General features: G+C 37.3%; 1 protein-coding gene across 4 annotated transcripts in view; it reads right to left on the minus strand.

The window, feature by feature from the left end:
• Nucleotides 1-451: 451 nt before the first annotated feature.
• Nucleotides 452-15259, minus strand: part of LOC135466242 (bromodomain-containing protein 4-like) — a 33733-nt gene continuing 18925 nt past the window's right edge. Inside the window, exons 8-17 of one of the 4 annotated variants that reach the window (XM_064743650.1) lie at nt 12146-12355; nt 11062-11107; nt 9841-9887; nt 8224-8295; nt 6833-6851; nt 5656-6075; nt 4744-4925; nt 3854-3934; nt 2846-3001; nt 452-1941 (exon numbers count right to left, since the gene is read on the minus strand). In XM_064743650.1, the coding sequence (XP_064599720.1) occupies nt 1828-1941; nt 2846-3001; nt 3854-3934; nt 4744-4925; nt 5656-6075; nt 6833-6851; nt 8224-8295; nt 9841-9887; nt 11062-11107; nt 12146-12355 (1347 nt within the window). In that variant the 3' untranslated portion in view covers nt 452-1827. Of the gene's footprint in view, nt 1942-2845; nt 3002-3853; nt 3935-4743; nt 4926-5655; nt 6079-6832; nt 6852-8223; nt 8296-9840; nt 9888-11061; nt 11108-12145; nt 12356-15259 lie in introns of all 4 variants that reach the window. The other 3 variants (XM_064743649.1, XM_064743652.1, XM_064743651.1) reach the window with 3 other exon arrangements.

Genomic DNA, 15259 nt, shown 5'->3' on the forward strand with positions numbered 1-15259 from the left:
GCTTCATATGAATTACAGATCTTAACAAAAAACTGTTTTTCTGGGTATTTTTCCAAAACATGGTCAATTAAATTCTTCAATAGCACAATACATTTAACTCTCTAACAACAGCTAAAACATCTCGCCAAGACTTTGAATAGATTTATACAATAGTGTGTAAATTTAAAAAAAATATAGCACTGTACAAGTAAAATGCATGTACACATGATCATGACAAAAAGGTTCAATTATTATGCATAGTTGGATTCAATCATAAAAGATATATATAAAGGCTTATGTCGCAGGAAACATTAGCTGAATTATGCATTAGAGACTATTCCAAACTTTTTAATGTTTATAAAATAATGAGAGCAATAACTAATATATGTGAATATATATATATATATATATATATATATATATATATATATATATATATATGAATATGAATATATATATATATATATGAATATATACACGTTATACAAAATTAACAATTACAGCGCAGTGGTATTTTGTATCTAACACCAAATATACAATAAACAAACATGAGCTCAATTATTTGACAGATTTAGAATCACAAAATTTTGGTTGGAAAAGTTGAAAGGAAAAGTCCCCAGATCCCAACAGAGTGGAAAGCACACATGGTATCAGGGGCTACTGTCTTGGTTCAACCTTATCTACCGGAAGCTTGGATCTTGTATCACATGGCTATATTTGGTTGTTTATCAAACTTCACAGTACAAACTGAACTGTTCATGTATTCATGATGACAAGACAAACTTTGTTCTCAATACAAAGGTTTCCCATCTTGCCTACACTTTGGATTGAAATTGGATTAGTTGTAATCATTAATTGATTTGCCAAGTGGAATGAAGGGATTCAACAATCCACTTCTTTGAATACAATGCCCTGTTGTGTGTATCAGACCAGACCAAAATTCTCAATCAAACTCAACTGACAAATTCAAACTAAATATGACACGATACTTGTATGCATACTGTATCGTACCAACTGACATGTTGTTTTCATTGTAGATTTTGTTAACAAGGATAACATAGAAGCTCTTACCTGCAGGAGATATGAAAAGTTCAGCTCAATACACACTGTACTTAACCTAAAATTCAGCATTTTTTACATGACACATTTTGTTTCATTCTGATTACTTATTCGAGAAACTAAGGTGATCTGAACGTGCATTTTTACACACCAGACTTCAGGTGAAATACAGTACTTTCTTAGAAACCACCTGTAAACATTAACGTTCATGAAGAAAAACAAACAAAAATTGAGACATTGTACACAGAAGCCAGCCTGAAGTAAATCAGTCTACAGCTGAGACATACAATGTTCTCTTTGATCATGTCATGTAGACATTTGATCATGTCATGTAGACATTTGATCATGTCATGTAGACATTTGTACATGAGCCATTGAAGGCAAAATAAACTCATATTTCAGTAATATTTATTTGCTAGACCACTGACAATACCTGCAGAATGTTTTACACCTTTATGTCCATGGAAAGCTCAAGTGTTTGTGGTGGCCATTACATGTCACATTGCCAGTATAAAGCCTGGTAATCTATACACTGGACTTTTTTCCACCCTAGCAAAGTCTTTTATGTCAGATATTTAACAAGTACAAAAAAAGGTAAATATTAAACAAAATAACTTCAGTGAACATTAAATTAACTCTACTCTATTCCCAGGAACAAGCTGTAAAGCTATACACAAAGCATTTTTCAGATAGAGTTTTCAGTGGTGTACTTTTATCTCCATAAAGGAAACTAACAATTGTAAGGCTTTAGCATTAACAATATCACAGGTTCACAAAAACCTTTTTGCTTTAATATGGTCTTTTAGGATATTTTATAAGTTTAGTTTCGCCTCCTGGATTTCCAATAAGAATGACATTGTGGTCTCTGTGGTAGGATATCAGTGATGGCACACTACTGAAGGCCTGGAAAGAAGCAGAGGAAGACAAAATAAACAATCACTCAACAAACTTGAGCTGATAACACAACTTATCCTAGAGTTTAGGCGTATATCAGTCCAGAAACAATAAACTTCATAAATTGCACTGACTAAATCATTTTCCTAAATGTTACCTAGGTTACAATGCAACATTAATTTCACTGACTAAATCATTTTCATGAACTGTTACCAAGGTTACAATGCAACATTAATTTCACTGACTAAATCATTTTCCTCAATGTTACCAAGGTTACAATGCAACATTAATTTCACTCAATAAATCGTTTTCATGAACTGTTACCAAGGTTAAAATGCAACATTAATTTCACTCAATAAATCGTTTTCATGAACTGTTACCATGATACATGTAATGACTTTGACATCAATGTCACTCACCAAATCGTTTGTGTGATTTTTCATGAACTTTTCTGCCCCAAAACTAAACAAGCGAGAGGCAGTTTCACTAAAGCTGTTTAGGTCCTATGGTTGAAGTTTCCACACCTCTACAGGTACTACAGGCTCATGAACTTTAAATCTATACATAGTCACATGTACATGTAAACATGAAAGGACACACTCTGTTAAAGAGAGACAACTACTTTCCTGGCTTTATTTACTCAAAAAATGTTCACTTTTACAATGGCAGCTAGTATTATGGTAGGAGGAAACCAGAGTCCAGTGGAAACCCATTACCATCCATTAGTCTGGCACCGTTCAGAAATGCTCACTTCTAGTTCACAAGCGTTTTATCTCATTGTGACATGCAGATGTACTCATTGAAGAGCATGCTGTCTTCAGCAACTACTTACCTTACTCATAAGAGGGATACTCTTCAACTAAGGCAGGTTAGCTGTGTACAATGTGGTAAAGGGAGATAACTGTTTACTTACCATTTCCCCTCTTTTTTCTTCTCCTAAAGCAATCTTCTGGTCCTCTGGACGACAGCGTATTTTGAGATTAAAAAAGTGTTCCTCATAGAGAATAACCAATGTGTAAGGTTGTGTGTCTGATCCTTTCCGACTCTTCCTGACCAGAAACACTCCGTCCTAATTACAAAAGAAAATTTGATTTTGTTAAATGTTAAGACAATTATTGTTCAAGGTTTTTCTTCAGAGACAAGTGTTCAAATTGTCTATATAGAGGTTTAAATACTTTCCCTCATCTTTTGTTGACCTAATATTGAAGATAACAGATTAAGCCTGGATGCACATAGCTGAACACAAACCAAGTGCAAGGCCTAATGGTTATGATGATGAGAGGATCATCTTAAACAATAATCAAATAAATAACTGAATTAATTTAAGTATTTATCTAACTTATTTTAATGTGGAACTTCTTCACTTTCTATGAGGAAACCAGATCGCCCTGGTGGTGGAAACCCCAGCGCCTTGGGTATACCACTCTTCTTTTGCTGACCGTGTGAAAATTTCCCATGAGTGCCATGTAGACTTGTATGCAACACTGATGGAAGGCAAACTGTCTTCAAAAAATGCAACACAACAAACATTAAACGTGGTTAGGAGTACAGCTAGAACTTTACACTCACTGCACTACATCCCACTCCCAAGGCTGCACAGCTAGCACTTTACACATTAATAAAACCACTGTAGTGGTTGTAAACACTACATTTACAATACCCACCTTAGGCACTATATTTGGCAACAACAGTTTACAGTACGCCTGTCATGCAGTACACTTAAGTTGCTCAGCAGTATTGCCACTATTCAGTTTGAATTTTACACAAAAACTCAGAACAAACATTACTCACCACAAGTGGTACCCGTTTACCTTTTCTCTTTTTTCAATCTTCTTCGATCCTTGGAAGCGGTTGGGAAACAAATATTCAATATTTTGAACCAAAAGTTAGAAGTGTTTAGGAAAGGCATCAGGTGGCTTACCCCTGGTTCACTGTTAAGCCGATTCCTCGTTTCATCACGCTCAATCATCCCGTGATACCATGGATACATATCCAGTGGGTCCTAAATACCGAGAGAAAGTGCCCTGAATCAGTGTACAAAACTAACATGCAATACATATCCAACTTCAGATTTTTTTTATTATGGTTAAAATGGTATCAGTTGAAGAAATCACCTTTTAAAATGATACACATTCTCAGTATCTGCATCTCAAAGTGAAAGGTGAGACAACCAAGCCAAAATGACTGAGGGAGACGAACTGATTTGACAGACAGACATACAGTTGTGACAGACAGACATACGTGTTACAGACAGACAGACAAACGTGTAACAGACAGACAGACAGACAGGTGTGACAGATATACAACTTTCCTGTCTTATCACTACTTTACAAAATAACAACCTGACCTGATTCCAGATCAAACCTGAGTCCTCCAGTAATGAGGTTTTTATTTATTTATTTATTTATTTGATAGGTGTTTTATGCCATACTCAAGATTATTTCACTTATACAACTGCGGCCAGCATTATGGTAGGAGGAAACTGGCAGACCTCAGGGGAAAAACAAGACCTTCCGCAGGTTGATAACAAATCTTCCCACATACAGCCAGAGAGGAAGTGAGCATGAGCTGGACTTCCAAAAGTCACCGCATTGGTGTGAGGCTCCTGGGTCATTGCACCATGCTGACACGCTAACCACGGAGGCCTGTATGAGGTCTTTGTGTTTTGTCAACACAGCTCATTATGAGAAACGGAGACTTGCCTTTCATGAATATGAATTCATAAAAAGTTTTCATGTACAATATAATAATGTAAACTTATGCCACATTCCTTTTTGGCAAAGAGCATGACACACGAGGGCCAGTACATACGGGTGGTTCTACGAAGTGATCACTATCCTCTGCTGGAGGCTTGGGTAGCTTCCTCTCAGGTCTGACCATTGCCGTCTTTACCGGGGGTGGTGTCTCTGCTACCTTGGGCTCCGGTGGTGGGGGCAGGGTGCTGATTTTCTGGGGTGGGGGATGACTGCTCATATTCACGGGGGGTGGTGACACTGTAACAGCAAACAGGTTGCATCAGACAACATGCTCCACTTTTCACTGGACAGCAGTGTTCATGTGGGGACTATATTCCCATATCCAACATGTTGTGAAAGAAAAAAACCAACAACAACAAATTAGTACTGAATAAACTTTTATTATAAAATCTTTCAAAAGATTAATTATTCTGCTTAATTATGACCAATGAGCATCTTAGATATCAGTAACATACAAAAATCAAAGCCATACACTCTACCAATAGTTGCACGACGTAAGTCAAACACCTTATCGGTTTTAATATGGAGTTGACTACAGCTAGTCTATGCACCAGTAACATGTATCACTGTCACTGAATTCAGACCATGTTGTTCAATTTCAGGAAAATGTATGGGCTCTCCAACTGCAGCCTGCCAACATTAATACGCTGTATTTAAGACGGAATTTCTTTAAGTATGGTCACAATGGCAGACTGAGGACAAGCTACACAGAACGCCCACAAGACAGTATAACACATCCTTCTCTTCTGAGACATTGCAGTACGTGTGTTCTTCATATATGTTTTGTGAGCACACATAAACCGATAATGGTGATGTAATAAAGGAAAGAACAAATGAGTTCACAGCTCTGGACTGTCTTGATACAGACCGGAAGGAATTTTACAAGTACCCCACTAACACATCAATTCACACCTTTCACCTTTTCTACATCCGAACCTGCAGAGTATTATATAGAATTTTGTCTTACCTAATACTTTCTTGGGGACCACTACGGATTTCTCTGTCTTCTCCTCACGGGGCTGAATTGGAGGTTTGGGCTTTGAAAAAGCCTTCACCTCTTCAGTGTTCACAGTTTTCTCTTCATTCGGGGTCACATTCTTCTTTTTTAGGGTTGGAGGTTGTAATGGTTGAACTGGTGGACAACTCTCTTTACTCTGGGGAGTCTTATGAAGAACTGCACGAAAATCATTTTTCAGTTCTTCTGATTTCTGAGCTCCCTTGTTTGGTGTGTTGCGCTCTACCTTCTTCAATTTGACCTTGAGGATTTGTGATGGGTCAAAACCGTCGATCTTCTGGGTCAGAAGTGTCTTGGAAGTCGTTGGCTTGTCTGGTAGGGCAGGCCGGGAGGTAGAGGGTACGAAGAAATCAGCTGGAGGGGGAGGTAAGTCTGCTGAAAAACACATCAGTAGTTTTCTCTTAGTTGATCATGATGGAGATAATACTTTTTTCATTACTTATTGTATTCATGCTCAACATCTGCCCAAAGCCTTTATAGTTAGTGCAGAGGACAAAATGTCCAAATGTTTGAGCTCTTCAGAGTTATATGACCTGAACAGAAACTGCGGCCATCCAATATGATTTAAAGGTGTGGAGTGTATTAGATTACATGTATAGTCTTATGAAATAACATGAAAGTGGATAAAATAGAACAATCAATCATTTATGTATTTGAAATTTTGAATATTGGCTCTGTGCAAAAATCGTTTTGGATGACCTGGGCTCAATTTGAATTCATCACTTTTTATTTTGAGTTCTTATAAACAAGTGAATACCCAAACATTATGACTCCATTACTGGTATTCACTACTTCTTGTATCAGACTCCATTACTGGTATTCAGTACTTCTTGTATCAGACTCCATTACTGGTATTCACTTGGCTAGAGTGATGCTCTCATATCATTTTTGTAAAGAAATACTTGCTTCTATTCAAATAAAGATGATATGTTTAGATTATAACACTGATTAACATTTTCTTTCTTTTCATTCAACATGCCCCTGTGATGTGAAGGCTTTTAATAAAAACATATTCTTTTGAACCCATTAATACCATTGTCAATATCTTGGATACCAGAACAATGGTACGTTTCTATGGCTCTCTTGGATTTGCTTTTAGGAGATGGTTTCTATATAAACTAATATTCACCTTCTTCATACTCATCTTGCTGAAAAAGATAAATAAACCTTCAGTTAGCATTGCAACCACAAAACAAATGATGAAAATGGATTTTTCATACATGCAAACACTTCATTTATTTATGTTTAAAACTGATCGAAAAAGGTTCCATTAATCCCATGACTCTTTTGAGAGGTGTCTCTGAGGAAGACATTAAATACCAACCTTTCAGTCTGGTATTTATCATGAAATCCTTGCATGTCAATTTCTACAATCCATAAGTAAACATTTCAGTTTATCACATTTACTTTTCACCGAAAGTTTGGTGCACAAAAATGTACTTTCAGAACCACATATAGGCCTTAAAATTATATAGTTGATGAAAACACTTACATTTTCTGATAAGAAAGTAATCAAACTTCACAAAAAACTTGTAAGTGGCCTATAAGGTGGATGAATCAATCAGAATCAAGCTAAATGTGTCCCTTGAAAGTGATAAATTTAAGGTGAAACACATTTTCGTGAAATATATAAATTTAGCTTTCACTTCATAATACATCTCTCCAGTTAATATGATCTTTTATATAGACATCTTTTATACCATTCCTGATTCAATACAATGTGGTCTCAAATGCGTTACCCAAGGTTTCCACAAAGTTATTGTTACAACAGACCTGTTGACTCTCAGTTTGCCAAACTTGTCCTTGATACTGCCTTGATGGCACATTTCCATCAAATGCAATGGCCCATCTACAGAGGATACTAACTGCACACAAGCTTATCATTTGCTTTTAGTCTATTTAGTTGAACTCCACCTACATGTACGACAAACATCTGAACAACATATCAGAATACATTTAAAAGGCATAATATTTTTAACACAAGATTACTGTCAAACAAGCAGTTAGAAAAGCGTCAGTAAATCGGTTCCATCATAATTAGTGTACTTTATTAATCAAATCTATATACCTACACGTAATATACGCTATTTAGCCACTGATGTTGACAGTTTTATAAAGCTCAGCAAAGATTTGTCAAGCTCATCTCTGAAGAGATCACTTAAAACGGTATATCATGTGTTAAGCCTGGTTCTCAGAGAGCCAACAGTCCCCCACCTGTGGTCCCTGCCGGCTGTATGAGAACGCAGCCACCAGCAATGATGTATCGCCGATGGTCCACTGCCATGTAGTCTAAACTGGTGAAGTTTAAACATGTTCAGTGGAACGAATGAATGAATGCTTGAGGTCTAAAGTCGTACTTAACAATTTTTCAGTCATGTGACATCAATAGATGGTACATGGTAATTAATTGTCAACTGCTGACAAAAACTCAAACCAATCTACAAATTAGCCTCATGGAGGACGTTTCAAGTTGTCAGCATTGAAGAATATGGTGTTTGAAAATGGCACGGCATTACATACTACTGGTTGTGCAGGTAATCTCCTAGGCAAGGAAGGCGCTGATGGAATGGACCAATGACCTTGCATCATAGTCTGCAACAAAGTGATATTTAAGCCTGTATGGTTATATGTGAGCGGTTAAACAGGACGACTAAAGCAAGAAATGGAGAGCCTTTTTCATGTTATATGATTCAGGTACAAGCTGAACAAATTCTGGTATCCTTCATACAATTTCCCTTATTTCCTTAATTAACAGTTATTCCTGTTCTTACAAGAACACTCGATTAGCAGCTTGGACCTGAAAAGTGGAGTGTCAGAATAATGTCATTCTTCACTGTTGTTATGTTTGTTATAGCAGCCATTTATCCTCCCTCCACCTAAGCAGATACACCACTAGGGGTGAATGGGCAAAGGCAAACATTCCTGCCCAATAATTACTGTCAGCTGAGACCCACATATATATATGTCATGATTTCACTGGAAAGAGAACCCCATTATAATGAAAAAGAATTAACAGCAGAAAAAAATGCCAAAACAAGATGTAAAACAGTGTCAGTAATGTGTATATATGTAACTCACACATGAAAAAGTGGGCCTATATGACATTTCTGATTCACCCAAAATTTACAGTAAAATTTTCACTCAATATTCATGTGTAACCTGAACACATTTTCCTCAGCTACCTTACTTAATACAAATTTCACATTACCCTCAATGTCAGAACATAACAATCTTTACCCAATTGTCAGTGATTATAGTTATTTTCATTTTGACCTGTTTGTAAGTGTGTGGTTATCACAATGTTGCCTATTTGTAAGGTATAATCTTCACATTTTGATCATTTACTGGCGACTGATTTTCATGAAACACCTTGATCAGCACCTTGTGTTCAACTTACCCAAAAGAATTCAAGCTCACTCATGATACAGTACCTTCAAGCTCTCAACACTACACCAAGCAAATTAACTTCCATAGAACACACACAATTAATACAGAACCTCACAACAACGTTAAATTAGTAATCCTTGTTTGCAAGAGATAAAGCCAGGCTTAAAGAATTATTTGTTTGGGGTAACATAATCTCATCACAAACAATAGGGTTAGTCAGAGGGGAATTTTTTTTTCTCACTACGGAAAGTGATAGGCGTTTTAAAGAAATCCCAAAGTCCAATGCAAACTTAAGAGCAGCATCCTTTTCTGGAGGGTTGGTTGAGTTATCCACATAGAATATATTTTGAGGATGGCCTAAAGTGGAACATTAATACATGTACACAAACAAAGCATGTTAAGATTAAAGCTGAAACTATTAAGGGTGCCAGCTAATGACCAAGGTGCAACATTTTCTCCACAACTACAAATGCGAAAAAACATGATGGCATTTATGCACTCATAGTTCCAAGGTGGGTTTGCTTTGGGCATAATGTTGCACCATGCCTACGTAAATGCGGCCCAAGGCCTGATGTACATGGCATTCCACTTTCTGAATATACTAATCAGTTAATCACTAGCGCCCCAGTTTTCTTCAAGCTCACCACACACAAACCGCTAGCGAGCTACTAGTGCACCTAAAACAGTTAAGCCTGTCTTGAATTGTACATTCTAAAAACAGCCTTTGACAAGACATAAACTGCAACTTACACTGCTTTCTTCATTAGAGTCCTGGTGTAACCATCCTTCCTTCTGATCTGTAACATTTCCAAATGACAGTCTGGAAAACTACAGTATCAACCCACCATACACTAATACTTTTAGTGGCACTATCAAGCATGTTGCTGTTCATGTCAAATCAGGACTTTCTGCATACTTCAATACTTTGACTGGTACAAGTGCAGAATTAGCTAAAATCTGGATTGGCATTTTCTATTCTGTTATGTATCAACCAATCAGATTGTGGTACTGTACTTTCACTCCAAACATCTGCAGCAGAAACTTATCAAGTGAAAATATATAATTTTTTTTTTTTTTTATAATTGTGAGCAATAAAATATCCTATACCTGGTCAAATAGGCCTATATAAATGTGTGCCCTAGACTACTATCTGGTGCTGACTAGTTGAAAAAGAAATACATATGAGGTGTAAACAAGAAAACATGCATTGTAAGTTACAAATGGTTTTGTATGATTCTTTTTTCTCTTAAGTTTATCCCAAAAAGTCTTTTGAGAGAACTATTGCTTGGTAATTGTTTTGAGTGTTTACAAAATTATTAAAGATTAAACAATTAATGTAATATCTATACTTGTATATGTACACCTGGTTTTATGATGTACATATAATCTTTGATATCATATCTCTTTCATATGAATAGACTTATCAGGCCATTTTAATGTAAATTATGTGATGGCCGACACACTATGACTTTCCTACTTTTAAGTCAGTTCAGTATATTCAGTTTTCTTCCCATTATTTAAGTTTATGTTGGTGTAAACCAGTCGACTCCACATAAGTAAACAGTAATAATGTTATAAGTGTTATACCTACTTTTATTCTGTGATCCAAATAAAGTATGGTTAAAATAACTATTGCTTCAAGTATCTTAATAAACATTAGAAACTGCAAGGACATTCACTTAAGATATGATTATGGTCTTCTGGTACAATCAAATATGATTTTATGCATCGATTTACAATTTTCACTATTCAAGTACTAACTGATTTTCCCCACAAACACATGGAAGAATGGTGACAACACAGGCTCGCCTTTGCAAATCTTTTTGTTTTGGTAATGACAGTTTCTTGGATTATAATGTCAGAACTTACATTTCGTAAATGACATTTGCTAATTTGGGTGGGATTCCATGTGAAAACAGTGAAGCTTTGTTAAGGCCTGGTGCATATACCTGAACATGTGAAGGAATTTACCTTGCATTTCATCAGGGTCATAATAATTTCCAGGAGACTCACTTCTCTGTAACAAAATTTCACATGGTTTTTAGGTGTGATAAGCAGCTCAATAATCCACTTTGTCCTTCTGTCTATCTGTCTATCTGTTTGTCTGTCTGTCTGTGTATCTGTCTGTCTGTCTGTCTGTCAGTCTGTCTGTCTATCTGTCTGCCTGTCTGTCTGATGGTCACATATCGATTTCCTATCTTTTAACATGGGCCACTCACTTAACAAAGGTAACATCTGCCCTGAACTATAGTCATGTGACACAAGGTGTCCATTCAGCTTGTCCAGTTCCGTCCAAGTAATTTGAGTAACACAGATCAACAAAATCCAGCACACACCAATGGGTTTTCTAGCCAGTTTTTCCATGAGACGTATGTACAACATACTGCTGGAAGACGAATAGTCTGCAAAGAATGTGAGAACACAGGCATCACTGATCCTATATTGTCACAAGCAAATGAGAAACGGGCATGTGGGAATCCACAAACTCTCTATCCAAGAGCAGTGTTGAACGTGCACTTGTCATGGTTATGTGTCAAGGTATTTAGGAACATGTTACTTATATGAAAGCCTTCAGTACCACTGGTTGAGGACAGTACAGTGCAAAGAGTAAACCACTAGCCTCTGACAATTACCTGGCCAGCTTATTCCACACGTGATACACTTGGTACAAGGCCACCTAAACGGGCATATTAGCAACCAGAATTTGATTGAGTACTACAGTTTTTTTTTTTTTTTTTGATTGTTGTTTTATGCCGTAGTCAAGAATATTTCACTTATACGACGGCGGCCAGCATTATGGTGGATGGAAACCAGGCAGAGCCCAGGGGAAACCCACAACCATAAGCAGGTTGCTGCCAGACCTTCCCTTGTACGGCCGGAGAGGAAGCCAGCATAGGCTGGTCTTGAACTCACAGCGACTGCATTGGTGAGAGGCTTCTGGGTCACTACGCTGCACTAGCGCGCTAACCGACTGAGCCACGGAGGCCCTGAATACTATAGAGATATGGTCCATCTACATCTGAAGGACCAGCCAGGGCTATACATGTGCATGTACCTTTTCACTTTCCTCATAGACTGAAGGTTCTTGTAGTATGGGTAAGGCTTGTCTCCCTGTAGGTAGAGGTGGGGCACCAGCATCTCTTGCTGGTGGTGGTGGTGGCAGCCCTCTTCCTGTGATTGGGGGAGGGGGTGAAAATTTTGCTGTCCTGACAGATTGGCCTTCTTCCATCTCATCATATAACTCCTGATTATCATCATCAAATTTCTTGGAAGAAAAAGAAAACATAATGAGTTTTACCAAATAATACCAGTAGGAGGAACACGTATATTTTTACAACGTGTTATACCCAGAGTCTAAGACACCTAGCCTAGAAATTTAGAACTGAATGAAGCCAGTATGGGATGTAAGTGAAACCCCATAGGGCTGAGACTACGAATGTAGAAGCTGCATTTAAAAAATATTGTGCAATGCACTGAATGTCAGATAAAAGGTTGCACAGTAACAGAGTCACAGGCCCAAAACCTTGAAAAAAGGTCAAGGTCAATAAAAAACAATAGCTTGGATTCTTGCACACGATTTGGTTAGATTGTGCACATGTCTGTGGCCTGACTCTGTATTTACAAGTGTAGCCGCAGGGACATTTCTGACATTGTTTCATTCACATGAAGCATTTTTTGCCACAGTAGTCCACTCCTCCTCCCCACACACCCACATATTGATGAATATCTCATCATGATGAGTAGCTCATCTTGACATGGTCAGGACTGCCTTAAGTAGGGCAAACCTTCATGAGTATCTCAGCTTGACATGGTCAGGACTGCCTTGAGTAGGGCAAATCTTGATCAGTATTTGATCTTGACATGGCCAGGACTGCCTTGATGAGTATCTCATCGTGACATCAGGAGGCCTTGAGTAAGGCAAATCAAAACAAAATATCAATTATGCATTAAATTTTAGTACTCCATCCACCATAGTTCAGAAATTTACATCTCGATTACCAAGGAGACTACTCCAGTTATGTTGCCACTAGATGATGGCGAATGAAGACAGAAAATTGAATGGATATATTCTTCGTACTAAGAGCAGTCATGATCTGTGCTTCCAGATTAGTCGAGACAGGATAGGCATTAAGATTTTTGTGAGGGATTTATGTACAATTTGATACTGGTGAAAATTCTACAAGAATGGGTTTTGTGCAAAAAAATATGTTTGATCTGAATAGGAGCTAGACTTGAGGACGAGTCACACAGAAGGTCCACATGACAATAGAAGGTCCACATGACAGTAGAAGGTCCACATGACAGTAGAAGGTCCACATGACAGTAGAACACATTGTTTTCCTCTGTCACGTTGCAGTGCGTGTGTACTTTATATATGTTTTATGAGCACATATACACTGATAATTGTGACGTAATAAAGGGAAGAATTCATGAGTTCACAGCTTTGGACTGTCTTGATACAGGCAGGAAGGAGTTTTATGAGTTCCCCATTAAACTACCACGAACAGCGACATCTAGGACTGGGTGTGGCTAATAGGACAAGTGCAGAGAGGAGCCATTATGTAGGACGGATTGGAAGCTAGAGATCTCCTTAGTAACAAACAGCATAGGTGAAGAAAATGGTCCTCCTAACATTTTTGCACAGGAAAATGCCTATTTTTGAATTGCTGTCAGTTATCAAGTATCTAGTGGATTTGTATAACTGTCAGCTTTACAGATAGTCTGAGTATTTCTGAAGAGCTTTCACCAGGCCAGCAAAGTGGTAAAAAGTTACTTTTTACTCAATGCTTTAACATTAAACCACCATTTTGTTTTCAACACGAAAGAGTGGTCAAGTGACCTCCAACTTCCCACCCATCTTACAGAATAAAGACACAGTCTAGACTATGTGCAAATGTGCTACAAGTTTGATGAAAACAGCTGAAATAGTTCAACAGGTATCATTGAGGAATAGTGAAATGCACGGACGTATGTTGTAAATAATTCTACATGCAAGGCATTGTCTGATATTTCTTTGTATTCGATAAGAATGTTATTCTTATGTTATTCGATAAGAGCCTCTAAAATCGAAATTTTTCGAGTAGTTGGAAATATTCCAGGAACACCGATGAATCGTGCCTTGCTCGCTTGTGACAATGAAAACATGAAACATTCAGGAATGCCAATCAGCTGTTTTACGGTATACTACTTTTCATAGATGACAAACTGTTTTAATGTCTGAGTTTGTTCTATAAACATTGAGACTTTCGGATTAGATTCATGTTATGCCAGTACTTTGATCTAATCGTTAGATATTTCATTCAAAAGAATTAACATGTACGCACAGCAACGTAATGGTTGACGCCGCTGTCCCTGGATATAATGACGATCAGTGATGTCATTACGTAACTTTGTGTAAACTCGTTATGAAGCATGTTCGAAATATTGTTTGTTACTTTCTTGAGTCATTTTAGATATGCTAAGAGATTCTCTATTTGTTTAACTGTAAATAATGTTTGTTGCCGGGAACTTGGAGTTTGGAGTTGCCGGGAAATAGTAACCATTCCAAAGACCTTCTCATTGAAGTGTATATGTGAGTTGGGTTGTGAGAGTTACATTTGGTTATTTCAGACTGTAATGAGAGTCTAGTAGCTCTACCATTGGTCACCATGTTTAAAAAGGAATATCATAAAACAGAATTTATACCTGGTGTGACCCCAATGACCCGGAAAAAAACGATTATGTAAAAAACTCTCCCTCAGTATACACCAACATCTTCGTTGGTGGAAAAATATGCTTATCATGTTATAAGCACATTTTAAACAGTTACAGGTAGCTACTGAGTCTGTAAGAAATATGATACAGGAACACTGGATAAATACACAATAACCATGCTTCTGTCTGTCCAAAATTTACAAAGTCTGAAGCTATTCTTCACTGGAACTTTCGAAGGTATGTAAAGATGTGTGCACATAAAAAAAACTATATGAAAAAATTGGGGAAAACATTTCTGACCCAGCTATATTAAAGCAGATCTTGAATTTAAGCACATTGTAATGAGGGGGAAGTGAATAATGAATTTATTTATTTATTTATTTATTTGATTGGTGTTTACGCCGTACTCAAGAATATTTCACTTATACGACGCAGGCCAGCATTATGGTAGCAGGAAACCGGGCAGAGCCCGGGG

The sequence above is a fragment of the Liolophura sinensis genome, chromosome 6 (genome assembly GCF_032854445.1).
Source record: "Liolophura sinensis isolate JHLJ2023 chromosome 6, CUHK_Ljap_v2, whole genome shotgun sequence".
NCBI classification, from domain to species: domain Eukaryota; kingdom Metazoa; phylum Mollusca; class Polyplacophora; order Chitonida; family Chitonidae; genus Liolophura; species Liolophura sinensis.